A 19,083-nucleotide genomic window follows, 5' to 3' on the forward strand; every position below is an offset into this window, starting at 1 on the left:
TTATTGTAAATTTTGGACAATATTGTAAGTTCTCCAAACAAATTTTGTTTGGAGAAAATACAGTTTCATAAATACAGGTGTTGATTGCAGGATTACTTGTTAGCATAGGTTAATAGATATAACTTCAAAACGAAACTGACATGGCATCTTCCGGCAAAAATACAAAAAATACAACTATTTTTTATAATTCAAGCATAAGTAAAATATGTGGACGTTGTTTTCTCAAAGAAGTTCTTAAGAAGGACTTTTGAAGCCTGCCCTGTTTCTCTACAGCAGTTTGCAAGGAGTGTGCCAACAGTGTATATTGTCTGTTGATTTGACTGCTTAGCTTAATACTGAGAATAGATATTCAGTAGAATAATAATGTAATTAAATTTTGGAAAGTTTGAAAGCTGATTCTGAATTTTTTTTGCTGTTGAATAATTACCTATGTTTGGTTTAACTGTGCTTGGAATACTCGTTAAAACGTTTTTACTTACAGCCAAACAGGACATACTACCTGATGGACCCAAGTGGAAATGCTCATAAATGGTGCAAAAAGATACATGAAGTGTGGCGGCACAGATATCACCAGAATGCTGCAAAATAGTAAAGCTCATCCAAAATTTCCCAGTTTTCCTTCATGCTGCTAGAACTCGACGTGCAGCCTATCAGAGGAATCTTTCCAACCCATCTATTACCATCTCAAGGGGAAGCATATGTCTAAATGTTCTGTTTTTTTTTTTTTTTTTTTTTTTAAAAAAAAAAAAGAAAAAGGAAAAAAAAAAGGCTAAAACCGAATGGAATTCAGGGTCGCTTTGCTCGCTCTTTGTGCTTCTGTTGAGGCTTCCACATGCGTATCATTGCAGTGAAGATCTTGCTTTTGTGCCCTTCAGCTCAATTTCTGCAGCAGACTAGTGGATAGACCTTGTATTACCAGCTACATTTAAGATGAGTTAAAACCAATCCACACGCACATGCCCCAAGTCATGTACCAGCGTTACATTTTATGGGGCTAGAGTTTTCTGTGACTTTCACATTATCATTTGATCTATATTTCATCAGGGAGCTTTTATATGCCTCTCCTAAGCACCACCTCTTTTCTTTTCCTTTCCTCACAGTCCCTGAGCTTATTGGTGTATGGCATTTGTAGCCAGGTCAGTTGCACCCTTGTGTAATTCTTAATATAGTTCTGGTTGCAGGATTTATGTGGTACTTAAATAATTATGTGAATGAATCAGATGTGTGTGTCCGGCAGACAGGCTCCAATGATAGAGGTTGTGAGAGTAAAATGCTGAACATGGCACTGAAAATTTTCTTAAATTGAAATGTTGGCTTCTGAAGCATATAAAGTTTTAAACATTCAGTTTAAATTTTAATATGAATCATGTGTGCTTAATCAAGAGACAATAAACTTAACAGCATGCTTTTAACTAATACTAACTAAAAAAAAATAAATTAGTTAGTATGGAGGAAAAAACAACAATGTTACTATTGAAGTAGTAAATAGTTTTTCTCCTTTCCAGGGGATGAGAGCTAGAAGCTTTCTTTGCAGGGTGTGCATGTTTTGTGCATTTTAGCGGGGCCAACCTATTTACCTGGATAGAGAAGGAAGTGTGAAAGCTTTGTACAACTGATTATTTTGTTTGTTTGTTTCTTTGTATAATGAGGTGTACAAATCTTATTTTTGGTCTTTGGCCAAGTATTTCAGAACTTTTAGCAACTCCAAAAAATACATACATAAACTAAGCCATTTAAACATTAGATCCATACTGTAATCTGGTTAAAAATTCAACAAAATGTTGATACAATGGGGAAAATACATGGTACTTGAGGCATATCTATAAAACGAAAATATTTTTTCATATCAGTCTTTCATCCTTTTCAAATTAATGCTTTTTTTTTGTGGTCAAACATTTCTTGCAATGTTACAAAGACTTAACTTTATGTGCTAAAAACAACTTCCCTGTTTTCAACATACCTGTGTTCCTGAACCTTGCAGAGAGGCATGACCTAGATCTGGACAAAGGCATTTCTTCTTTGTTTTGAAAGTGGTATAAACATCACACCTATTTATTCACCTTCTACACATAGCATCTTTTTGTATGTTGAGGGTCTCTATGATGTGCTTTTTCTTCTATCAAGGAAAGAAATGTTCCACTGTAATGCTGAAAAAACTAATGAGCTACTGTTCTGAAAGCAGTGTTTTAAAAGCAGTGGCTTATCAAACTGTCTCATAAAAACACCAATATTCATGTATTTTCATTATTGTTGATTTATTGTTGATGTACTGGGTGAGGGAGATTTATCATTGCTCTTTAAAAAAAAAAAAAAGGCAACAAAAAAAATAGTATTATGTGGTTGAACTTGAGAGTTCAGTTCTTCCAGCATTTTTTAGGTTTTATAGGAGAGAGTGCAGTTGCCTTTTCTTTTGTAGGAACTATATTCTTACAGTCTTCTATTACCCCATTACATATCCATGCATGACAAAATTAAATCAGTAGCTTACAGTGTATGGTGTTAAGGGAACTAAGGTGTCCTGCAGCTGACTGAGAAGACAAAAACAGAACACTGTTCCCTTTGCATGAGGAATTTCACCATATAGAAGGTACACTCCTTGTCACTGAGATTTGAATAGCATAGTATTATGCCTTCCACTTGTGCCTGTAATTAATTCTATATTAGCTATCTTAAGTAAGATGGTAATTGTGAGTTTGCAGTGGTACCCAGTCACTCTGTAGCTGTCAAATTCCAGCTGTATGTTGGGTCCACTTGAGGCAACTGTAAGCTTTTGGATTTAGTCTTTAGTATAGAGATGTAGACGTGTTCCTAACTTCAAACAAATGGAGTCTGGCAGTGATGGAGCTTCATGATGCTGCTGCTGGTTTTTATAACAAAACTTAGCCTTTTATTTGTTTATAAAAACAAAAACAAAAAACTCTCACAGAAGTTGTTCTGCTAATAGCAAATTCCTTAGCTTCTGTAGGAGCTAATGATCTCCATTGGCTTCTTTACCTGACTGGGTGGAAATCTAGGAATGCTTAAACACACATTCTATACCAATTAAATGTGCAGTCATCTTGCCATTCAAAAAAAAATAATTCTTTTTCACATCTTGAAAATCTTACATCAGTGTCTTTCATTCCTGCCTACTAAAACATTTCAGCCAAAGAAATATTGGTAACAGTAAGCTGTAAAAGTCAATCTGTAAGACTGATGCCTGTATTCCAGCATTCCATTTTTCTTTTGACAAGGCTGTCATTAGAAAACCGAGGCTCTTAGAGGAAACCCACCCCTCAGAACTTCTGTGTTCCAAATCAAGTATTCCTTAGCTGCTGCTTTTTGGGGGAGGGGACCAGAAAATTTCTGGAATTGGTATTTGTCTCTCTTATACTTTAAGTAAAATCTGTGGTTTTGAAAGGAAAAAAAGCAATTGTGGATTTAAGTATACTTTACCAATTTGTCCACTTAAATGCATGTTGGAAGGTGCTGCGTATTACGAAGGGCTGTTTCCTGTTCTAGATGTATATAGCAAGATAGCTTCAAATCTTTATCTTGAAGATTACTCCTATGGTTTGTGGGAGTTCATGGAATGAAATTTTCAAAGGAGATTCTTCAGAGCTGCAAATAAGCCAGTTGCTTTCACTGCTCTTTATCCAAGGTCTTTCAGAGCTGGTCATTCAAAGACCCTTCTTGACTCCTTGCTACAAACCTACTAAAAAACAAATTTGTTTAGGTTCTGTCCCTTGTGTTTTTAATGACTACCAGTCAATTATAAAGATTCTGGTGAGGAGCGTAATTTCTTTTGATTGGGATTTGAAATTCAGGAAGGTGTTTATTCTGTTTTCCATTGTATGGTGTTTAAGTCTGAAGTACCACTGCTAGAAAGGAATTTTGAATTATGCTATTCTATTCAGTGTCCTGCCCAATTACAGAATGTTGAAAATTACTTTGATAAACTGGAGAGATGGCTTTATTAGGATTGGCCTTATAGCCTGTTTTTTTAGAAGGATTTATGTTAACAAAGTCTTGCCTCAGATGTTATATTGAAACATTGTGAGCAGACTGATACCAGCTATTAGTATCTCATTTGTTAAGTGCTAGATGCAGAATGCATCAAGATACCAGATAGTACTGTGCTCCACTTATTTTTCTCTGTCTAGCATGATTTAATTGTGAAGCATCTGCTATCTATAATTCCAGGAAAAAAATGTAGGTTGAAACAACGATGTGATAATTCCAATCTAGTTTCATAGGATGAGATGCTTGATTTAATATCTTTGAAATCATTACATTGTGTTGAAAATCCCCAGGGTTCTGTAAAGTTGTTTTTTTTTTAATTATTGAATTTACATGTAGGAATGATTTAGTAAAGTCAACATAATTGCTTAAGTTGGCCCGTGGACAATAAATAAATAAATAAAATTCAGCAAGCTGTTGAAGAAATCACTTGTGTGGCATAGTTACCTAAAGATAGTGTGTGGATTGTGATAACTTTTCTGCTACGGAAATACATGAATAGGTGTGGTATTTATATCTGAAGTTTTGCTGAATGCCTGTAATAATTCACACAAGTATTTTATTAGTGAAGGGGAAGTGCTCCTGCAAAGCTTCATGATACAGATTGTGTTGGTTGATCAAATGGGTTTACAGTAATTCTCCATTCCAGTTTAGCATCTTTTCAGTTAAGACAGGAATTCAGGAATTTGTTTCCCTCTTTTAAAAAGTAATACAACCTTTTATTTAGCAAACAATTCAAGAAGTTCTTAACCACCCATTAAGTTGGTCTATCTGTTGGTGTGGCAGTGAATGTAATGGTTGCCATTTACAAAGCTTCCTAAGACCTTGTACTAACTCTGATTGAATGTGGCATATGTTCTAAATTGTGGCAGAGTTTACAATTACTGTATCTGACAAAAAGAAAAAAAAATAGGAATCAGGAACCATAATCTGTTTTGATAGTTGTATGCTAGCTGTTCTTCAGGTTGGTGGCAGTCAGTTGTGTGTACTATTCTCTACCTGGTTTGTAGCTGTAACTGTGATGTACAGATAAAGGAAAAAAAAAAAACACAAACACCCCCCCCTCCCCCCAGCAACCCCTCTCCTCCAAGAACTTATTAAAACAGAAGCAAATAATGCAATGATATGATACACACTTTTTGTATTTTTATTCTTATAAGGTTATTTGCTGGCTTTTGTTGGCCTCTAGTTCAGTCTGTGTTATTTAAATTCTAATATATGAGTTATTTGGATTGAATTCATGTTCGGGGCCATGGTGTTGTATGTATTGATGTACAGCCTTGAATGTGAATAATTATTGTAAACTATATTTTACACCTTTTTTCTGGCTTTATTATATAAATTTTCTATTGGTCGATGATTTAATCATATCTCATAATTTAATAACTGCTTATTCTCCTTCCGACAGATCTCCGTGCTGTAGATGTGTAGCTAGTGACCGGATGATGGATTTCACTTATGCTTGGTAGTCTGTAATAAAGGCATGTAGGGTCCTGGCCGGCCTCCGCCTCCTCCTTCCGCAGCGCCGCGTGGGGGGCGGGCGCCGCCGTCTGCCCGCCTGGGAGCCGCTCGGGCGGCCGAGCCTGCGGCCCGCGCGGCGCAGGCGCCGGGCGAGGAGGCGGGGAAACGCCTCGCGCGGGGCCCTTCCGGTGGGCGGTGCGCCCGCGGGCCCGTGGCTGGGGCGGGCCCTTCCGGCGGCGGCGGCGAGGATGGCGGCGGAGAACCACTGCGAGTTCCCGGGCACCCCGGCCGGCGGCCTGGGAGGCCCGGGCGGGCCCTGCCGCCGGTGCAGCTCGGCGCCGCCCCCCGGCGCCGTGCCGGGCAAGTGGGTCCGGCTGAACGTGGGAGGCACCTGCTTCCTGACCACTCGGCAGACGCTCTGCAGGGACCCCAAGTCCTTCCTCTTCCGTCTGTGCCAGGCCGACCCCGACCTGGACTCGGACAAGGTGAGCGCGGGCTCCGCCGCTCCCGCCGCCAGGCTCCGCCCCGCGGCTCCGGGAGCGCTGCGGCGGCCGCGCGGCGCCGGTGCTGCCGGGGCCCGGCGTGCGGCGTCGCCTGCCCGCGGGGAGCGCTGCCGGCGGTGCGACCGGGCTGAGACGGGGAGCGCGAGGCCGGGCGTCGCGCCGGGGGCACGGGGGAGGCTCGGGCTGCGGGAGCGGCCGCCGCTGGGGGTGCGAACGAAGGGCTGCGCTGAGCGAGTTCCCGTGGTCGGTGGAAGTTCAGCTTTCAGGGCGAGAGGAGGCTGGCTTCTTGTGAACTTCTTGGGTTCCTGAGTAATGCAGCCGCCTTACAAACGGAACAAAGAGAGCACCGTGCGTTTATTTAACTGGTGACGGTGGCTGACTGTCTTTGGTTTTAGCACTTTCGCGGCGCGTCTGCCTGCACGGATGTCGCTCTGTTTCTGCACTGTCATCACCCTCTGGTTCAATTTCAAGAGCCGGATCAAGCGATTTCTTTTCATGAATTGTTCTGTTTGTTGCAGAAGAGTGCTTTATGAAGCTGAAATTCAGTATATTAGGAAAAAATAACCTTTTTCATTTGGCAATAATTTGCTGTGTTTCAGCAATTCATCAAATAAAAGATTGCATATAGTGTACGGACTGCAAAAGGTGGGTGATACTGAGTATTCGTGCATTCATTCTGACTCAGTAGGGAAAGAGAAGCTACTGATTAGGACTTTACTTATGGAATGGCTTGTATAATGGGTATAAAGTATTTATGTAAAGTTCTGGCTCTGAAAGAGATTTGGTAATGTGATGGATGAAAATTGACTTCCAGTACTGGATGTTTAGGGAGAAAAAGGGAACAGGTTATAATCCTCAAATATATAACTAACAGATTAAAAGCAAAGACTTGTTATTTCTATATAATTCTTTTTTTTTTTTTTCCAGTGTTCAGCTAGTAGTGGTTCTCTTCATTTTTTCATACGTGACTTACAGAAAGGATGTTTAAGAAAATGTAGAGCAGAATCTGAACAAGGTTCCAGAGCTAGAGAAAAAGTATCTTAAAGTGTGGTATTTGGGAGATCTGTTGTGGCTATCTTTGTTTTGTTTTGAGAGGTTTAGCTTAGACTGACCTGTGAAAACAGATGTAAAAATGTAGGTGGATTGCTGGTAGGTCATTAACTGTTTTTTCTTGTGAGGGAGTGGGGAAGCTTTTTTCCTAAGGTCTCTTAAATAAAAGATAAGGCATACTTAATTATTAAGGTACTGGTTTCAATTGATCCACTGCAAGAAAAATTGGTTATTTGCCCTCTCTTGATGTAATCAAGAGGTGCGTTTTTAGAATAAATGGTTTAGCCCTATTTAAGCCATTTGGGTGCCTTTTTCATTAATTGAAGAAATCAATCCTCTTTCACAAGTATATACTTAGTGAAGTGTTGATATCTTACAAAACTTTATGAGGTATTAATCTAAACATTTTCTTTGTACTGTGCTTACATGTTTTGGTTATAGCAACATACCATAAATTTATGTTAAGGTTATGTAGCTTTTTGGTAGGATATGGAGACACCTGATGAATTTCTTGATGTTTCTAGGCTTAAATAGTTCATAGTTGTTAATAGTGTACCTGACAAAGCTAGCTACAGTAACAGCTATAGGAAGATATTCTCTGCTTACAGGGAGCACATCTCTGCATTATTTGAGCTGCTTAGACATTACTGTCTTCCAATGTAGAGTTCTAATGAAAACGGCTTTTACAAGATGCAAACAAATTGCATTGTCCTGTCCATGTGAGTAGCCTGATTGAACCCACGGTAGAACAGAATTGGAATTGAACTAAAATGCAGGATGAGGATGTGACATTAAGGTGCTCTTTCCAGTTTGGTGTTACTAAAACAGTTTCACAAGGTGGTTGTAAGTGGATCTTATATTTAGGATTGAGTCTTACTTTTTAAAATAAAATTGTGGCTGGTATAGACATCTTTAATAGATTATTGTGCAAATAAGTAACATGAGGCAAGTAGTAGGGAAAACTACAAATTGTTTTGGAAAATCTGGATTTGGAGAAGTATTTGTTATTCAGAGTTGCATTCTCTGGGTTAATGAACCCAATTGTCTTCAATATGATGTACCTAAAGCATTAAAAAAAAAAAAGGCAGCAAAGCCTTTCCTGATTAAATGTCCACTATAGTCTTTTCATTCCAACATCTGTCAGAGTTACATGCCCCATTGTTTTGAATATCTGCACTAGAGTCATTGACTTTCACTTCATCCTTTCAGCACCTGTGTCTGCACTAATCTGCTCTCTTGGATTTTGCAGAAGTGGCCTCTCTCTTAGATTATCCATCATAGCACACTCTTTCAGTACAAAACATTGCTTAAATGTGTAATGCCTGTCTTCCAAGGATTCAATTCAGAATCTTCTTTTAGAATTCTTCATATTCTATAGAAAACAAGTCATAGTCGAATCATTTCCTTGCTTTTCTCTGATTTATAAGATAACAGATATCATAGATGTTATTGCAAGAGAAAAAAAAAAATCTTTCCCACACATCTCATCAGTTTGTGGGCATACTGTCTTGATACAACAGCATATCTGTAGATTGTCTCTCTGGTATGGTTGTGAAATATCAAATGTCTTTAACTGATGAGCACAGATATTTCAAGGGAATAATTGGTGATACTGTCTTGGACTCTGGTTCTTTTCCTTTGCCATGAATATATAATCTGATAGTAACAGATCTGTTAATTCTCTCATGGTTTAACTTTTTGGAGTCTCAGTGAGCTGTAAACTGATACTAAAATGGAATGTTATTCATATACTAAAGTTTATTCACAACAACTGCCGTAGTATACAATTTTGTGCTTATAAAACAGTAGTTCTTGCAAGATGCAGCTGATAGTTAAGGATAATGCCCTCCTAAAGTTTGGAGAGAACTGGTCTTTGACCTATGATTCCATTGTGTTTTCTTACTGAAAATCACAAGGGTTTTAAACACCTAGTTTTAAACTTGAAAATTGTCAGTGTAAGAGAATGTGAATGTCAGCCTTGAGAAGAGAAGACTGAGAGGGGATCTCATCAATGTTTACAAATATCTTATGTGTGGGAGACAGAGGGATTTGGCCAACCTCTTCTCAGTGGTTTGTGGGGATAGGACAAGGGTCAATGGTCAAAAAATGGATCACAGGAAGTTCTGCACCAACATGAGAAAGAACTTCACAGTGAGGGTGATGGAGCACTGGAACAGGCTCCTAGGGCGGTTGTTGAGTCTCCTTCTCTGGAGATTTTCCAGGCCCATTTGGACGCTTACCTGGGCAGCCTGCTCTAGGGAACTTGCTTTGGCAGGGAGTTGGACCTGATGATCTCTTGAGGTCTCTTCCAACCCCTAAAAAGGGTAAGGGGGAGCGGAGAGAATCCTGAGGGATGAGCCAGCAGATGCGATAATGAAAACTGTTAGACACAGCCCTCAGTTAGAAAGAACTATAAAAAAAAAAAAAAAAAAAGTAGCCTTAGCAGGTATATCATGATTCCTGTATGGGCAATTTGTCTGAGATGCAATTTAATAACTTCCTTCAGGAAGTTTTATCTTGTATTGTCAACAGGTTACTACTGAATTGTGCTTATAATTCAAAATGCATTTTGTATTTCATAGACATGTTTCATATTTTTGTGATCATGCTCCATCAAAGAAGCGTGTAACACAGCAAAAATGAAGGAGGCATATACATACATACATACATACATAAATATATACATATACATATGTATATATATATATATATATATATATATATATATATATATATATATATATAAAACTAAAGTGAGTTAAGCCAGTTTGTAGAAAGCTCTAATGTTGTCCCAGCTGACAGAAGGGGGGGAGGGCAGATTGCACATTTAGGTGCAAGACCAAGCAGGAGAACCACAAATTAACTCATACAACACTAAACATACATCTTTGAAGAAAAAAAAAGTTCAGTTCATGTTCCTTCTTGCTTTGCAAGATTGCCAAATCAGAAGCATTAGAAAATGTAACCATAAGAAAAGCTTTTCTCAGTTGAGAACAGATCTATAATCAAAACCAAAAATCAGTAATAGAACTGTTTCTGCCCAAACTAAACAAGTGAAGCATATCAGCCTCACCCATGTTGATACACAAGTTTCATGTTAACTGGATGAGTTTATTAGAAATTAAAATAGAAAACTGAAATAGTTAATGTTATACTTAATAAATGCTATTTGCATACATAATGATTTTTCTTTACTGTAACTTCAACACCAACTTTAAAAAAAAAAAAAAAAAAAACAACTACAGAAATCACAGTATTTCCTTGATTCTTGGTGTTAAAAAGTCTTCAAGAAAGGCAGTATGTTTGCCTTCGAATGACTGGCAGGTGCTAAGGTTGACCAAGGCTTTGCAGCCTGTCTCTAGATAGGCTTCTAGTTGCAACAGAGGGAAGACTAGGTTTGCCAGGTGTGTGCCAAGGTTAGTGTTAAAAGGAATAATATATTGATACGTTGATCCTCTGACTTTTAATGTTTGACGGTGTGTTATGACTTTGTATTTAAGACTATTGAGATTCATTTCAACAAGTGAGTGAAGTGGTAGTGGTCATACCCAATGTTCATAATAGGATTTGTTTTCGAGGGTATTTAAATTTTGGTTCACAGATGAATATGTAAAAATAGACAAACAAAGTCTTGCTCACTCTCTCACCCTTGTTTAACTTACTTAACACTTACAAGTTTTACAGCTAGGTATTTCCTGATTTCAGCACCTTCCTGGTTTATCTGGATACCACTTTTTCTTTTGTAAACTATTTTATTATTTATTAGTCTTTCCCCTAAGTGAGAAGACTGCCAACCTTTCTTAATAAGGTTTTTGGCAACAGTATTCATGCTTGATTTTTAAAACCTGTCTAAAGTTAAGTGTAATAGTACCGAGACTGTTAAGGAAGGAAGGAAACACTGGATGTTTTAGAAAGAATCAAAATATTTCTGGCAGCACATCCTTAGCTGTCAGCACTAAATAATCAGTGGAAGAAAATTATCTTAATTATAGTAATTATTCCAAGATATAACTAAGATAAACTTTATTTTGCCATGAGGTTTCTGGCTAGTTAGGTGGATGTGCTGTGATATTAGTGTAGTTTTGATTAGTATTGACAGTCAACTGTTGTTCAAAGTTTTTAGGTCACACAGTTTGAGAAGAATGTGTTCTGGGTATCAAGCTCAAGATCTGGAAAATACAGGAGGGTAGGGGAGGCAACTATTTCTAAATCTTGCCTTAGTGCCAAATATCATTCTGTTTCTGTGTATATTACTGTCTTTACCAGAACTTCTGCTTGCTTAGTATATGTAAATGATTTCACTTTTTTAGATATCAACGTTGGAGCGTGGTGTTGAGCCAAGAGCTTGATGGTGAAGATTCTGAGTGTGTCTGTTCAGGAAAAGTATTTAAGGAGAAGTCATCAGACTCGTTTTGACCTCAGTGAAGTTACTTAACTGGACATAAATTTGTGACATTTTAACAAGCATATTAATGCAATTCTCGGGGAGTATGTTAAATGGCATTACACAGGTGTGTGTGTGTATTCATACTGGAGTCCTGTACCTGATACGGGTATCCATAATTTGTGGTTACTTCAAAACCTGGAGGACTTGGAAAACGGTCACGATGAAATATGATATAGGGGAAGGTTATGAAGAGCAGAACTTTTTTAGCAGAGAGCTTAAGGAGTAACTTTTCAGTGTAGAGGTACGTATGTGAAGATGAGCAGTCTCATAGTAGAAGCCTTTTCAGTCTAGCAAAGGTATTGTGAGATCCACCTAATGAAACTTGAAACTGTACACGTCCAGACTAGAAAGTACATATTTTTAACAGGGGTAATAAATAGTTATTGGAATGTCTTGCACAAAATTGTTAGGTTTCACCACTACTGCTTAAAAGGTTTTATTTCACTTTAAGAGGAAATAAATTGAATCCTATGTAATTTTTATATGAAGATCAGGTGAAGTATTCTTAATGGTTCCTTTGAACCTTAGTCTGCTACTCTATAAAGTTGGAAATGCCTGAGAATGGAACACATGATCACTTCATTGTTTTGGGATATATTTTTCAAATTCTTTGAAAATACATGCTTGTTTTGAGTCTCATGTCTCCTTGAATGCTGGATAGTACGTATACTTCAGGGTTATTTCTTAAGGAAGAAGGAAAATTGTGAGCTACACTGCCTTTATACCTTTTCAAGCCTTTTCACTGCATTCCACCAGGCAAATGAAACAAAAATCTTAAATGCTGGGCAACCAAGATTTGCTCATCTCACCCAAGGTGTTGTGTCAGCCAAATTCAGAGCCAGGCTTACAAAAACGAAATGCAAATATGCAGCAGTTAGCTACACGCAGAAACAGATACTACTTTGATATATATATATCAAATATATATATATAATATATATATAATATATATATATATATATATAAATACATATGAATATATTTATAAATACAATATATTTATATAAATATATATAAGTATATGTATGTGTATATATATATATATATATATATATATATATATATAAGCATGTAATTGAAAATTTAGCAGCTAGTTATTAGGCTTTCTCTAAAATTCCATGCTATTTGTAACTTTATTCTGCTACACAGTTGAACTAAACGCTGAAGTGGGAGAGTGGTAAACAAATGCAGCTTTCACTGTACCTCAGCAATGTTGTTTTTTAAATTATATCATCATAAAGGAGAGCAGGTGTGGAAAATCTCTAGGAATTCCGAACAAGGAATTCCTTCTCTTTTGTTCCAGAGAAGATTGTAATACGATCATAGAATTGTATAAAGATACAAGCACCTGTGTGGCTAATTAGCACTCTTGTGTTGGATACACAAACACAACTGTTTGTTTTGAATATTCTTAAAAAGAGTGGCAAAATTTGTATAAAACTCTTATTCAGTCAAAATGTGGGATCATGTGATTATACTGAGTAGAGAAGAAACATGAATTGCAGCTGCTGTTATGGTAAACATTAACATGTGTTTATGTAGAATATATCTACATGAAAGAAAACTGATACCTTATTAAAATATTGATATGTCTAGCACTTGAGCACAGTATTCTTCTGAATAATTTGGGGAGGTGGGTTCACTCTGCTTACGATAGTGATGAGTCAAACTTGCTCAAAGGTTGTAGAAGTATAACTAACTATTAGCAAAATAAGTGGCATAGCTGCAACTATACGGTTTATTAATATTCAAGTTATCAAGCCCAAAGACCAGTTATATTTACACAAACTGTACCTATGCATTTTAACTGCCTAAATCACAATTGAAGCACACATTCTTGTTCTTATCTTACATTAAAGTAAAACTGTTTATTGTCGGAAGGTTGTCTAATACGCCCATTACATAGGAGTACAATGTATTTTCATGTGCATGTGAATGAAGGCACCCCTGACTTACATAATAAAATAAACCCAGTAATATTCTGAAGGTGTGGAATGAACTCTTATGACCCATGTATTCAGAGTTCTAGGTGGAGCCAATGATTACACAATCAGCTTTTATTGGATTTATGTTTACATAAATATCCTTAAAGATCTAGTGTAAGCAGCTTTTCTTTGTGATTTTAACATCAAGTGCTCAGTACATGTTGAAGGGATAATCAGGAAGCTCAATCTAATGGAGGAGTGAGAAGGCATTTACTACAGGAAGATGTTCAGGATGTCAATTTTATGCCTCACTTACATCTGCATTGTTTGTATTTTGTTACAGTATTCTTTACTGAATCATTTATGTTTTGTGTCCTGACTTGAAACAACCTGAGTTGTAAGATCAAAGTCCAAGGAATTCTTTTTTTTTTTTTTCTTTGGAAGTGTGTTAATGAATGCATGTTCTCCATATCTGTGATCTAAGTAACAGGGTGGCCAGTTACTCTCAGTTGTTTAGTGTATTAATAATTTTTCATGGAATTTATATAATAGAGTGAATCACAGAATCACAGAATCACAGAATTTCTAGGTTGGAAGAGACCTCAAGATCATCGAGTCCAACCTCTAACCTAACACTAACAGTCCCCACTAAACCATATCCCTAAGCTCTACATCTAAACGTCTTTTGAAGACTTCCAGGGATAAATCTTACTGACAGAATTTGGATTGCTCACAGAATTTAGCTGGAGTTCTGAAACTTCAATTGTTGATGTTTACAACTTAAAAAAAAAAAAAAAAAAAAAAAAAAGACTATTATACCATAAATTACAAGACATTGAGGTTCCTTTTTCTTCTTTTTGTTATTTTTTAAAGATGCATTATTACCTTACAGACTTCATAAACTGTGGCAGTAGTGCAATGGCACTTTATTTGTATATGGTATGTTATATTTGGAATAGTACTTGTATTCATCAGTGTGAAGACTAAGCATTTTTATACATTCTATGTGGTAATTTGGTGAGGAAGAAAACTTGATACTGGTGAGGAAAGAAAACTATAAGTGAAAGGAAGAATGAGAGAATGCAAAAAAAAAAGTTTGTAGGTGATGAGAAAAAGGTTAAAAATACTTAGAAGACATAAGTAATTATATCTTATAGTGGATGTTGTCAGGAAATGTAAAGCATGTTTGGTACATGTGCTAATGGGATGCTCTGCTGTGCATGCTACGCTGATGAATTCAGGTAATGCAGGCTGCTGGTGACCCATCATTAGGTGGAAGTTGCAAAAGATGACCAAAGACTCTTTTTCTTTCTTTAAAGCAGTGTTTCTTTTTATCGGTTTTCAACCTTCCTTTCCAAATTTGCTGTTTTCTGTTCCTGTATTAAATAATGCTCTTCTGTTTGTAACTCATACAGTTGACAGCTAATTTAATTTCTAAGGGTTGTTTCTATGGACTGTTCAGTCATGAAGTGCTTTGGTAATGTAAATGCACATAAATGTGGATCATTAAAAATATACTGTTTCACGCACTTCATCTGTCAACTGGTTTGGTGCATAGTCTATCTTCTGTGAGACCACGAATTTCAGTCACAGAAGAAACTGTGATTGGACTTCATCAAGCACTGTCTGCTCTGTGTGTTGGTTAATTGACAGCACATTTTAATATAATAGCAGTATTTTCTTAAACATCTGTATAGTTTTATGTGAAATATAACATCCCTCACTTAGTTCTAAAATCATAGTGCTTTCTAGTGTGCAAAGCATTTAGTGTGAAATGATAGAAAGATGTTCGTTTTTATTGTAGTTCAGGCTGTGGTCTAGCTTTCTGCTAGCCCTGGTTAGATAAATGCATTTTCTAGAAACTAAATTCATGTGCCTAAAAATACATATGCAATCATTTTCAGTGAGACGTTTTAAGAACCTTAAGAAATGTTAAACAGGCAGAGTTTTCAGGTATTACAGTACAGTCATAAAACCTTTACATATCAGCATGAATTTCTAAATGCTAGGAATTCAATCAGCAGATTTTTTTCGTGTGTGTATATATATATATGTGAGAATGATTCAAATTTAGCTAGTATTGTTGGTATTTAATGCTTTTTAGTATTTTCTGTAATCTAATCAAATATTAAAAATAATTACTAAACTAAAAAAAAAGTACTTGGCATGCTGCTTCAAGTTTCCAGTATATATTTATAGGATATATATAATGAAGCAAAACTTTAGGTTCTGAAGTACTAATACTGTCAGTGATCTGTTTGTTAGTAGAAAGGACACATGTATCTGTTAGACAACTGTGTTATCGCTTTTTGCTGTCCAGAGCTCTAAGGAAGAAGATTATGTCAGTATTGCATTACTCACACATAGAAGGTGTGCACACGTAGACTCTAAATTGTATAGGAAATAACAGTTTTACTCCTTTGTCTTCGTTAAGAATATCAGCAGGAAAATTCCTTGAACTGTTTTCTGATCAGTAAACTAAGCATCAGTTGTAAGTTGATCTTGATCCCTCTTTTGTCTGCATGAGGTAGGTAGGAACTGCATCTTCAGCATACTTTTTTTTTTTTTTGGAGGTGCACATACAACACTTGCTTGGTACATGGCAGTTCTCAGTACCCTGTGAATGTTTGTACATCTCAGCTAAGACAGAAACAAAAGATCTTAGAACAAAATGTTCAGGTTAAAGAAGAGGTAGGTTTGCTTGCTTTTAATTAAAAACAAAAGGGGGGGGGAGTGGAAGCTATATTACAGTGAGATTCAAATACTAGCCTTTGTTCTTCAGGTTTCCGAACAAAATGGTAGTTCCTGTATTATTTTTAGCCTTAGTTTTCAGTGTTCTCACTTACTGCTTAGACCTTTCATGGTAACAATGGTCTGATGCTTTAATAATCTTTTGATAAAGAGGGGTGGGAATTGATCAGTGAAAAGGTGTCTAGTACATGATTGAGTTGATTGACCAATCTGATATATTTACATCTACATTATTGATTTCCATTTAATGTTTTAAACAAATTCGGCTTTAAGTGATGTAGCTGTATATGAGTACCAGCTTGTTATTCATATACCAAGCTGAGTATGAGCTTACAATTAATTCCTGTTTGGGCATTCAAATCATTGTGCCTTTTTGGCTGTCCTTTTTGTTTGTTTGTTTGTTTGTTTTGTTTGTTCCTAATATAGGATGAAACAGGTGCCTATTTAATAGACAGAGACCCGACCTACTTTGGGCCAGTGCTGAACTATCTCAGACATGGGAAACTGGTTATTAACAAGGACCTAGCTGAGGAAGGTAGGATATTACAAAATCTCTTGTCGCTTTCTCATTACTCTCACTGCTTTGAAAGCCACCAAAAGTAATGTACCTGTAGATGGTAAATCTTAATCAGTGTAGCATTTCAATCTGTTTCAGACAAAGCTGATTGGTGCAGTTATAGTATTTGCTGCTACTGGAGTGTTTTAAGCATGATTCCTGGTTTCACAGCCCTTGCTCCCAGTTAGAAATAGAACATTTTGCCATGAGGGGAGATGCCTTTTATCATACAATCTTAGTGGGTTTTGTTTGTGTTTTTTTTTTTCCCCCCTGTATAACTGTGTGAAATAGTTGTTTTCAGTCTTCTTCAAGCAGATGAATATTGGCTGCAAAATAAGCTTTTGAAGATGTAAAGCCAAGTACGAGTGAAGTTTTGAAATGTTCAGATATGTGGAATGTGCTGTTGAAGAGTAAATTCTGCCACTGGCTTCCTGGTCCCAATTCATATCAATTTTATTCTAATGGAGGATGACTGTTTTAGTACTAAAGCTGTGTTGATAAGATAGTGAACAAATTGATTGAAGAGAATGGAGTCTAAGTAAATTAGCAGGAAATAATTTGAACTAAGATTTCCATCTGTTTAGAGAACAGGTAAGATTTGAACATGTGAATTGTTGCAGTCTGTAGTATGCTACAGCAGTCAGAATCTTAAAGATGTTGTTCAGGGACTGAGGTCTCAAATGACAAGAAGAAAAATTTTCTGCACGCTGGTAATAAGAGAGATTTTCAGTGGGAGTATTTGGATTTTTCTTTAGTGTTCTAGAGACAGGGTTTGAGCTATGGTGGTCCATCAGACTGCTGTAGAATGGTATTTGTGATCCTACTCTTGTTTGTTTTTATTTCCTGCCTCTCGTTCTATGTATGAAATGGCATCATTTTTTTTCAGTTTGTTTTTAGGACAGTTTTTCAGAATGAGCTAGACCATGAGCTATATCTGTCTGAAGGAAGCCAGAACAGTTAGGCTGGTAAACAAATTGATCCTAGGGCAAAATAAATTGTTTTCTGTAGCAGAACAGGAGGTCTCAGGAACTGGATGGTGGTTTTGACCTGGAACCTTTGGTTACATGCTCTTTTCAAAAAATGTTCTCATACTAGGTGTACTGGAAGAGGCTGAATTCTACAATATCACATCACTAATAAAACTGGTAAAGGACAAAATAAGAGAAAGAGACAGCAAAATCTCACAGGTGAGGCTGTTTTCTAGTGTGTTTTTGATTATTTATGATACAGTAAGTAATTGGTGGTTCCTTTTTTTTTTTTCCCCATGACTGCTCATTTCCCTGGTAAGATATTGGATAGCTGTACCCTTCACAAAAGGCACAAGCAAGCAGTTCTAGCTCTCGTTCAAAAACTAAAATTCTGTTGTTCAACAGTTGTTCAAAAATGTCTAGTTATAGTGGAATTTCTTTGTCAAAATATTTCTGGAAATAGCTATTTTAGAAAACATCTTGGCTAGCATTATTTTTCTCATACACATTTAAATGCTCTGAATATGAGATACATGATGACATGTGTAACTGCTGTTTATACAGTATACGTACAAATGTTGTTTGCTACAGAAGATTAAGATGGGAACTAAAGTTACTTTATTTGTGGTCCCCTATAGTTTTGGAGACCCTGCCTCTTCTCGCATCAGCTCATGAATGTTTCTTCATAAAATGAATATCACAGAGAAACTGTTAAGTAAAGAGTATTCAAGTTTGCGATTGTTCTTTAACTCTGCTTCTCTGGCCTTCAGCTGAGTCTTCATAAAGACATTACAAACTTACTGTTGCCAAATTTGAAGCTGGGCTGTGGAATTAGCAGTATTTTCTGCAGGGTTTCACCTAATGTGGTCCTAGTTATTCATTGCTCTGGAGAAGTTAGTTTGACAGAGAAATATAGACATTTTTGAGTATGGTCAGACATCTGTTAAAGGTGGAATATTAGCCTTGATTTTGACTAATGTGGTTTGCTACGACATGGAACAATGTAGGAAGCTCATCTATTTATGGATAAGTCTTAAGATTATTATAACTCTTTTAAGTAGCACTTTCAGTCCCTGAAATATTCATGAAGCACTGAGTCTTCTGCAAGGTGACTCCGAGCAAATGAGAATTCTACAAAAAAATGGGTTGGTGCTTACTATTTCTAAAGAATAAGTCAAAGTTACAAAGATAGTGAATTCCATGCTGTATTGAGCATCTAATATTTCTTCCTAAAGGTGCCAGTCAAACACGTGTACAGGGTGCTGCAGTGCCAGGAAGAGGAACTCACTCAAATGGTCTCCACAATGTCTGATGGCTGGAAATTTGAACAGGTAACAAAAACGTATAGGATATAATTTCAAAGTCTTGGAAAAATTTAGTTCTGTGAAAGAGGAGTAGGAAGTCAATTCTGTGCATCTTTTTA

The 19,083-nt window shown here is 36.8% G+C and overlaps 2 protein-coding genes across 5 annotated transcripts in view; both read left to right on the forward strand.

The window, feature by feature from the left end:
- Nucleotides 1–5,495, forward strand: part of PDPK1 (3-phosphoinositide dependent protein kinase 1) — a 29,090-nt gene extending 23,595 nt beyond the window's left edge. For all 3 annotated transcript variants that reach the window (XM_038187112.2, XM_027469114.3, XM_038187114.2), the window contains exon 14: nucleotides 482–5,495. In XM_038187112.2, coding sequence (XP_038043040.1) covers nucleotides 482–589 — 108 coding nt within the window. In that variant the 3' untranslated portion in view covers nucleotides 590–5,495. The remainder of the gene's footprint in view (nucleotides 1–481) is intronic.
- A 149-nt stretch (nucleotides 5,496–5,644) lies between these two features.
- The window catches only part of KCTD5 (potassium channel tetramerization domain containing 5), a 37,953-nt gene continuing 24,514 nt past the window's right edge, over nucleotides 5,645–19,083 (forward strand). The window contains exons 1-4 of one of the 2 annotated variants that reach the window (XM_038187115.2): nucleotides 5,645–5,945; nucleotides 16,563–16,671; nucleotides 17,788–17,879; nucleotides 18,896–18,991. In XM_038187115.2, coding sequence (XP_038043043.1) covers nucleotides 5,709–5,945; nucleotides 16,563–16,671; nucleotides 17,788–17,879; nucleotides 18,896–18,991 — 534 coding nt within the window. In that variant the 5' untranslated portion in view covers nucleotides 5,645–5,708. The remainder of the gene's footprint in view (nucleotides 5,946–16,562; nucleotides 16,672–17,787; nucleotides 17,880–18,895; nucleotides 18,992–19,083) is intronic. The other variant, XM_027469115.3, reaches the window with a different exon arrangement.

The sequence above is a fragment of the Anas platyrhynchos genome, chromosome 15 (genome assembly GCF_047663525.1).
Source record: "Anas platyrhynchos isolate ZD024472 breed Pekin duck chromosome 15, IASCAAS_PekinDuck_T2T, whole genome shotgun sequence".
Classification (NCBI taxonomy): domain Eukaryota; kingdom Metazoa; phylum Chordata; class Aves; order Anseriformes; family Anatidae; genus Anas; species Anas platyrhynchos.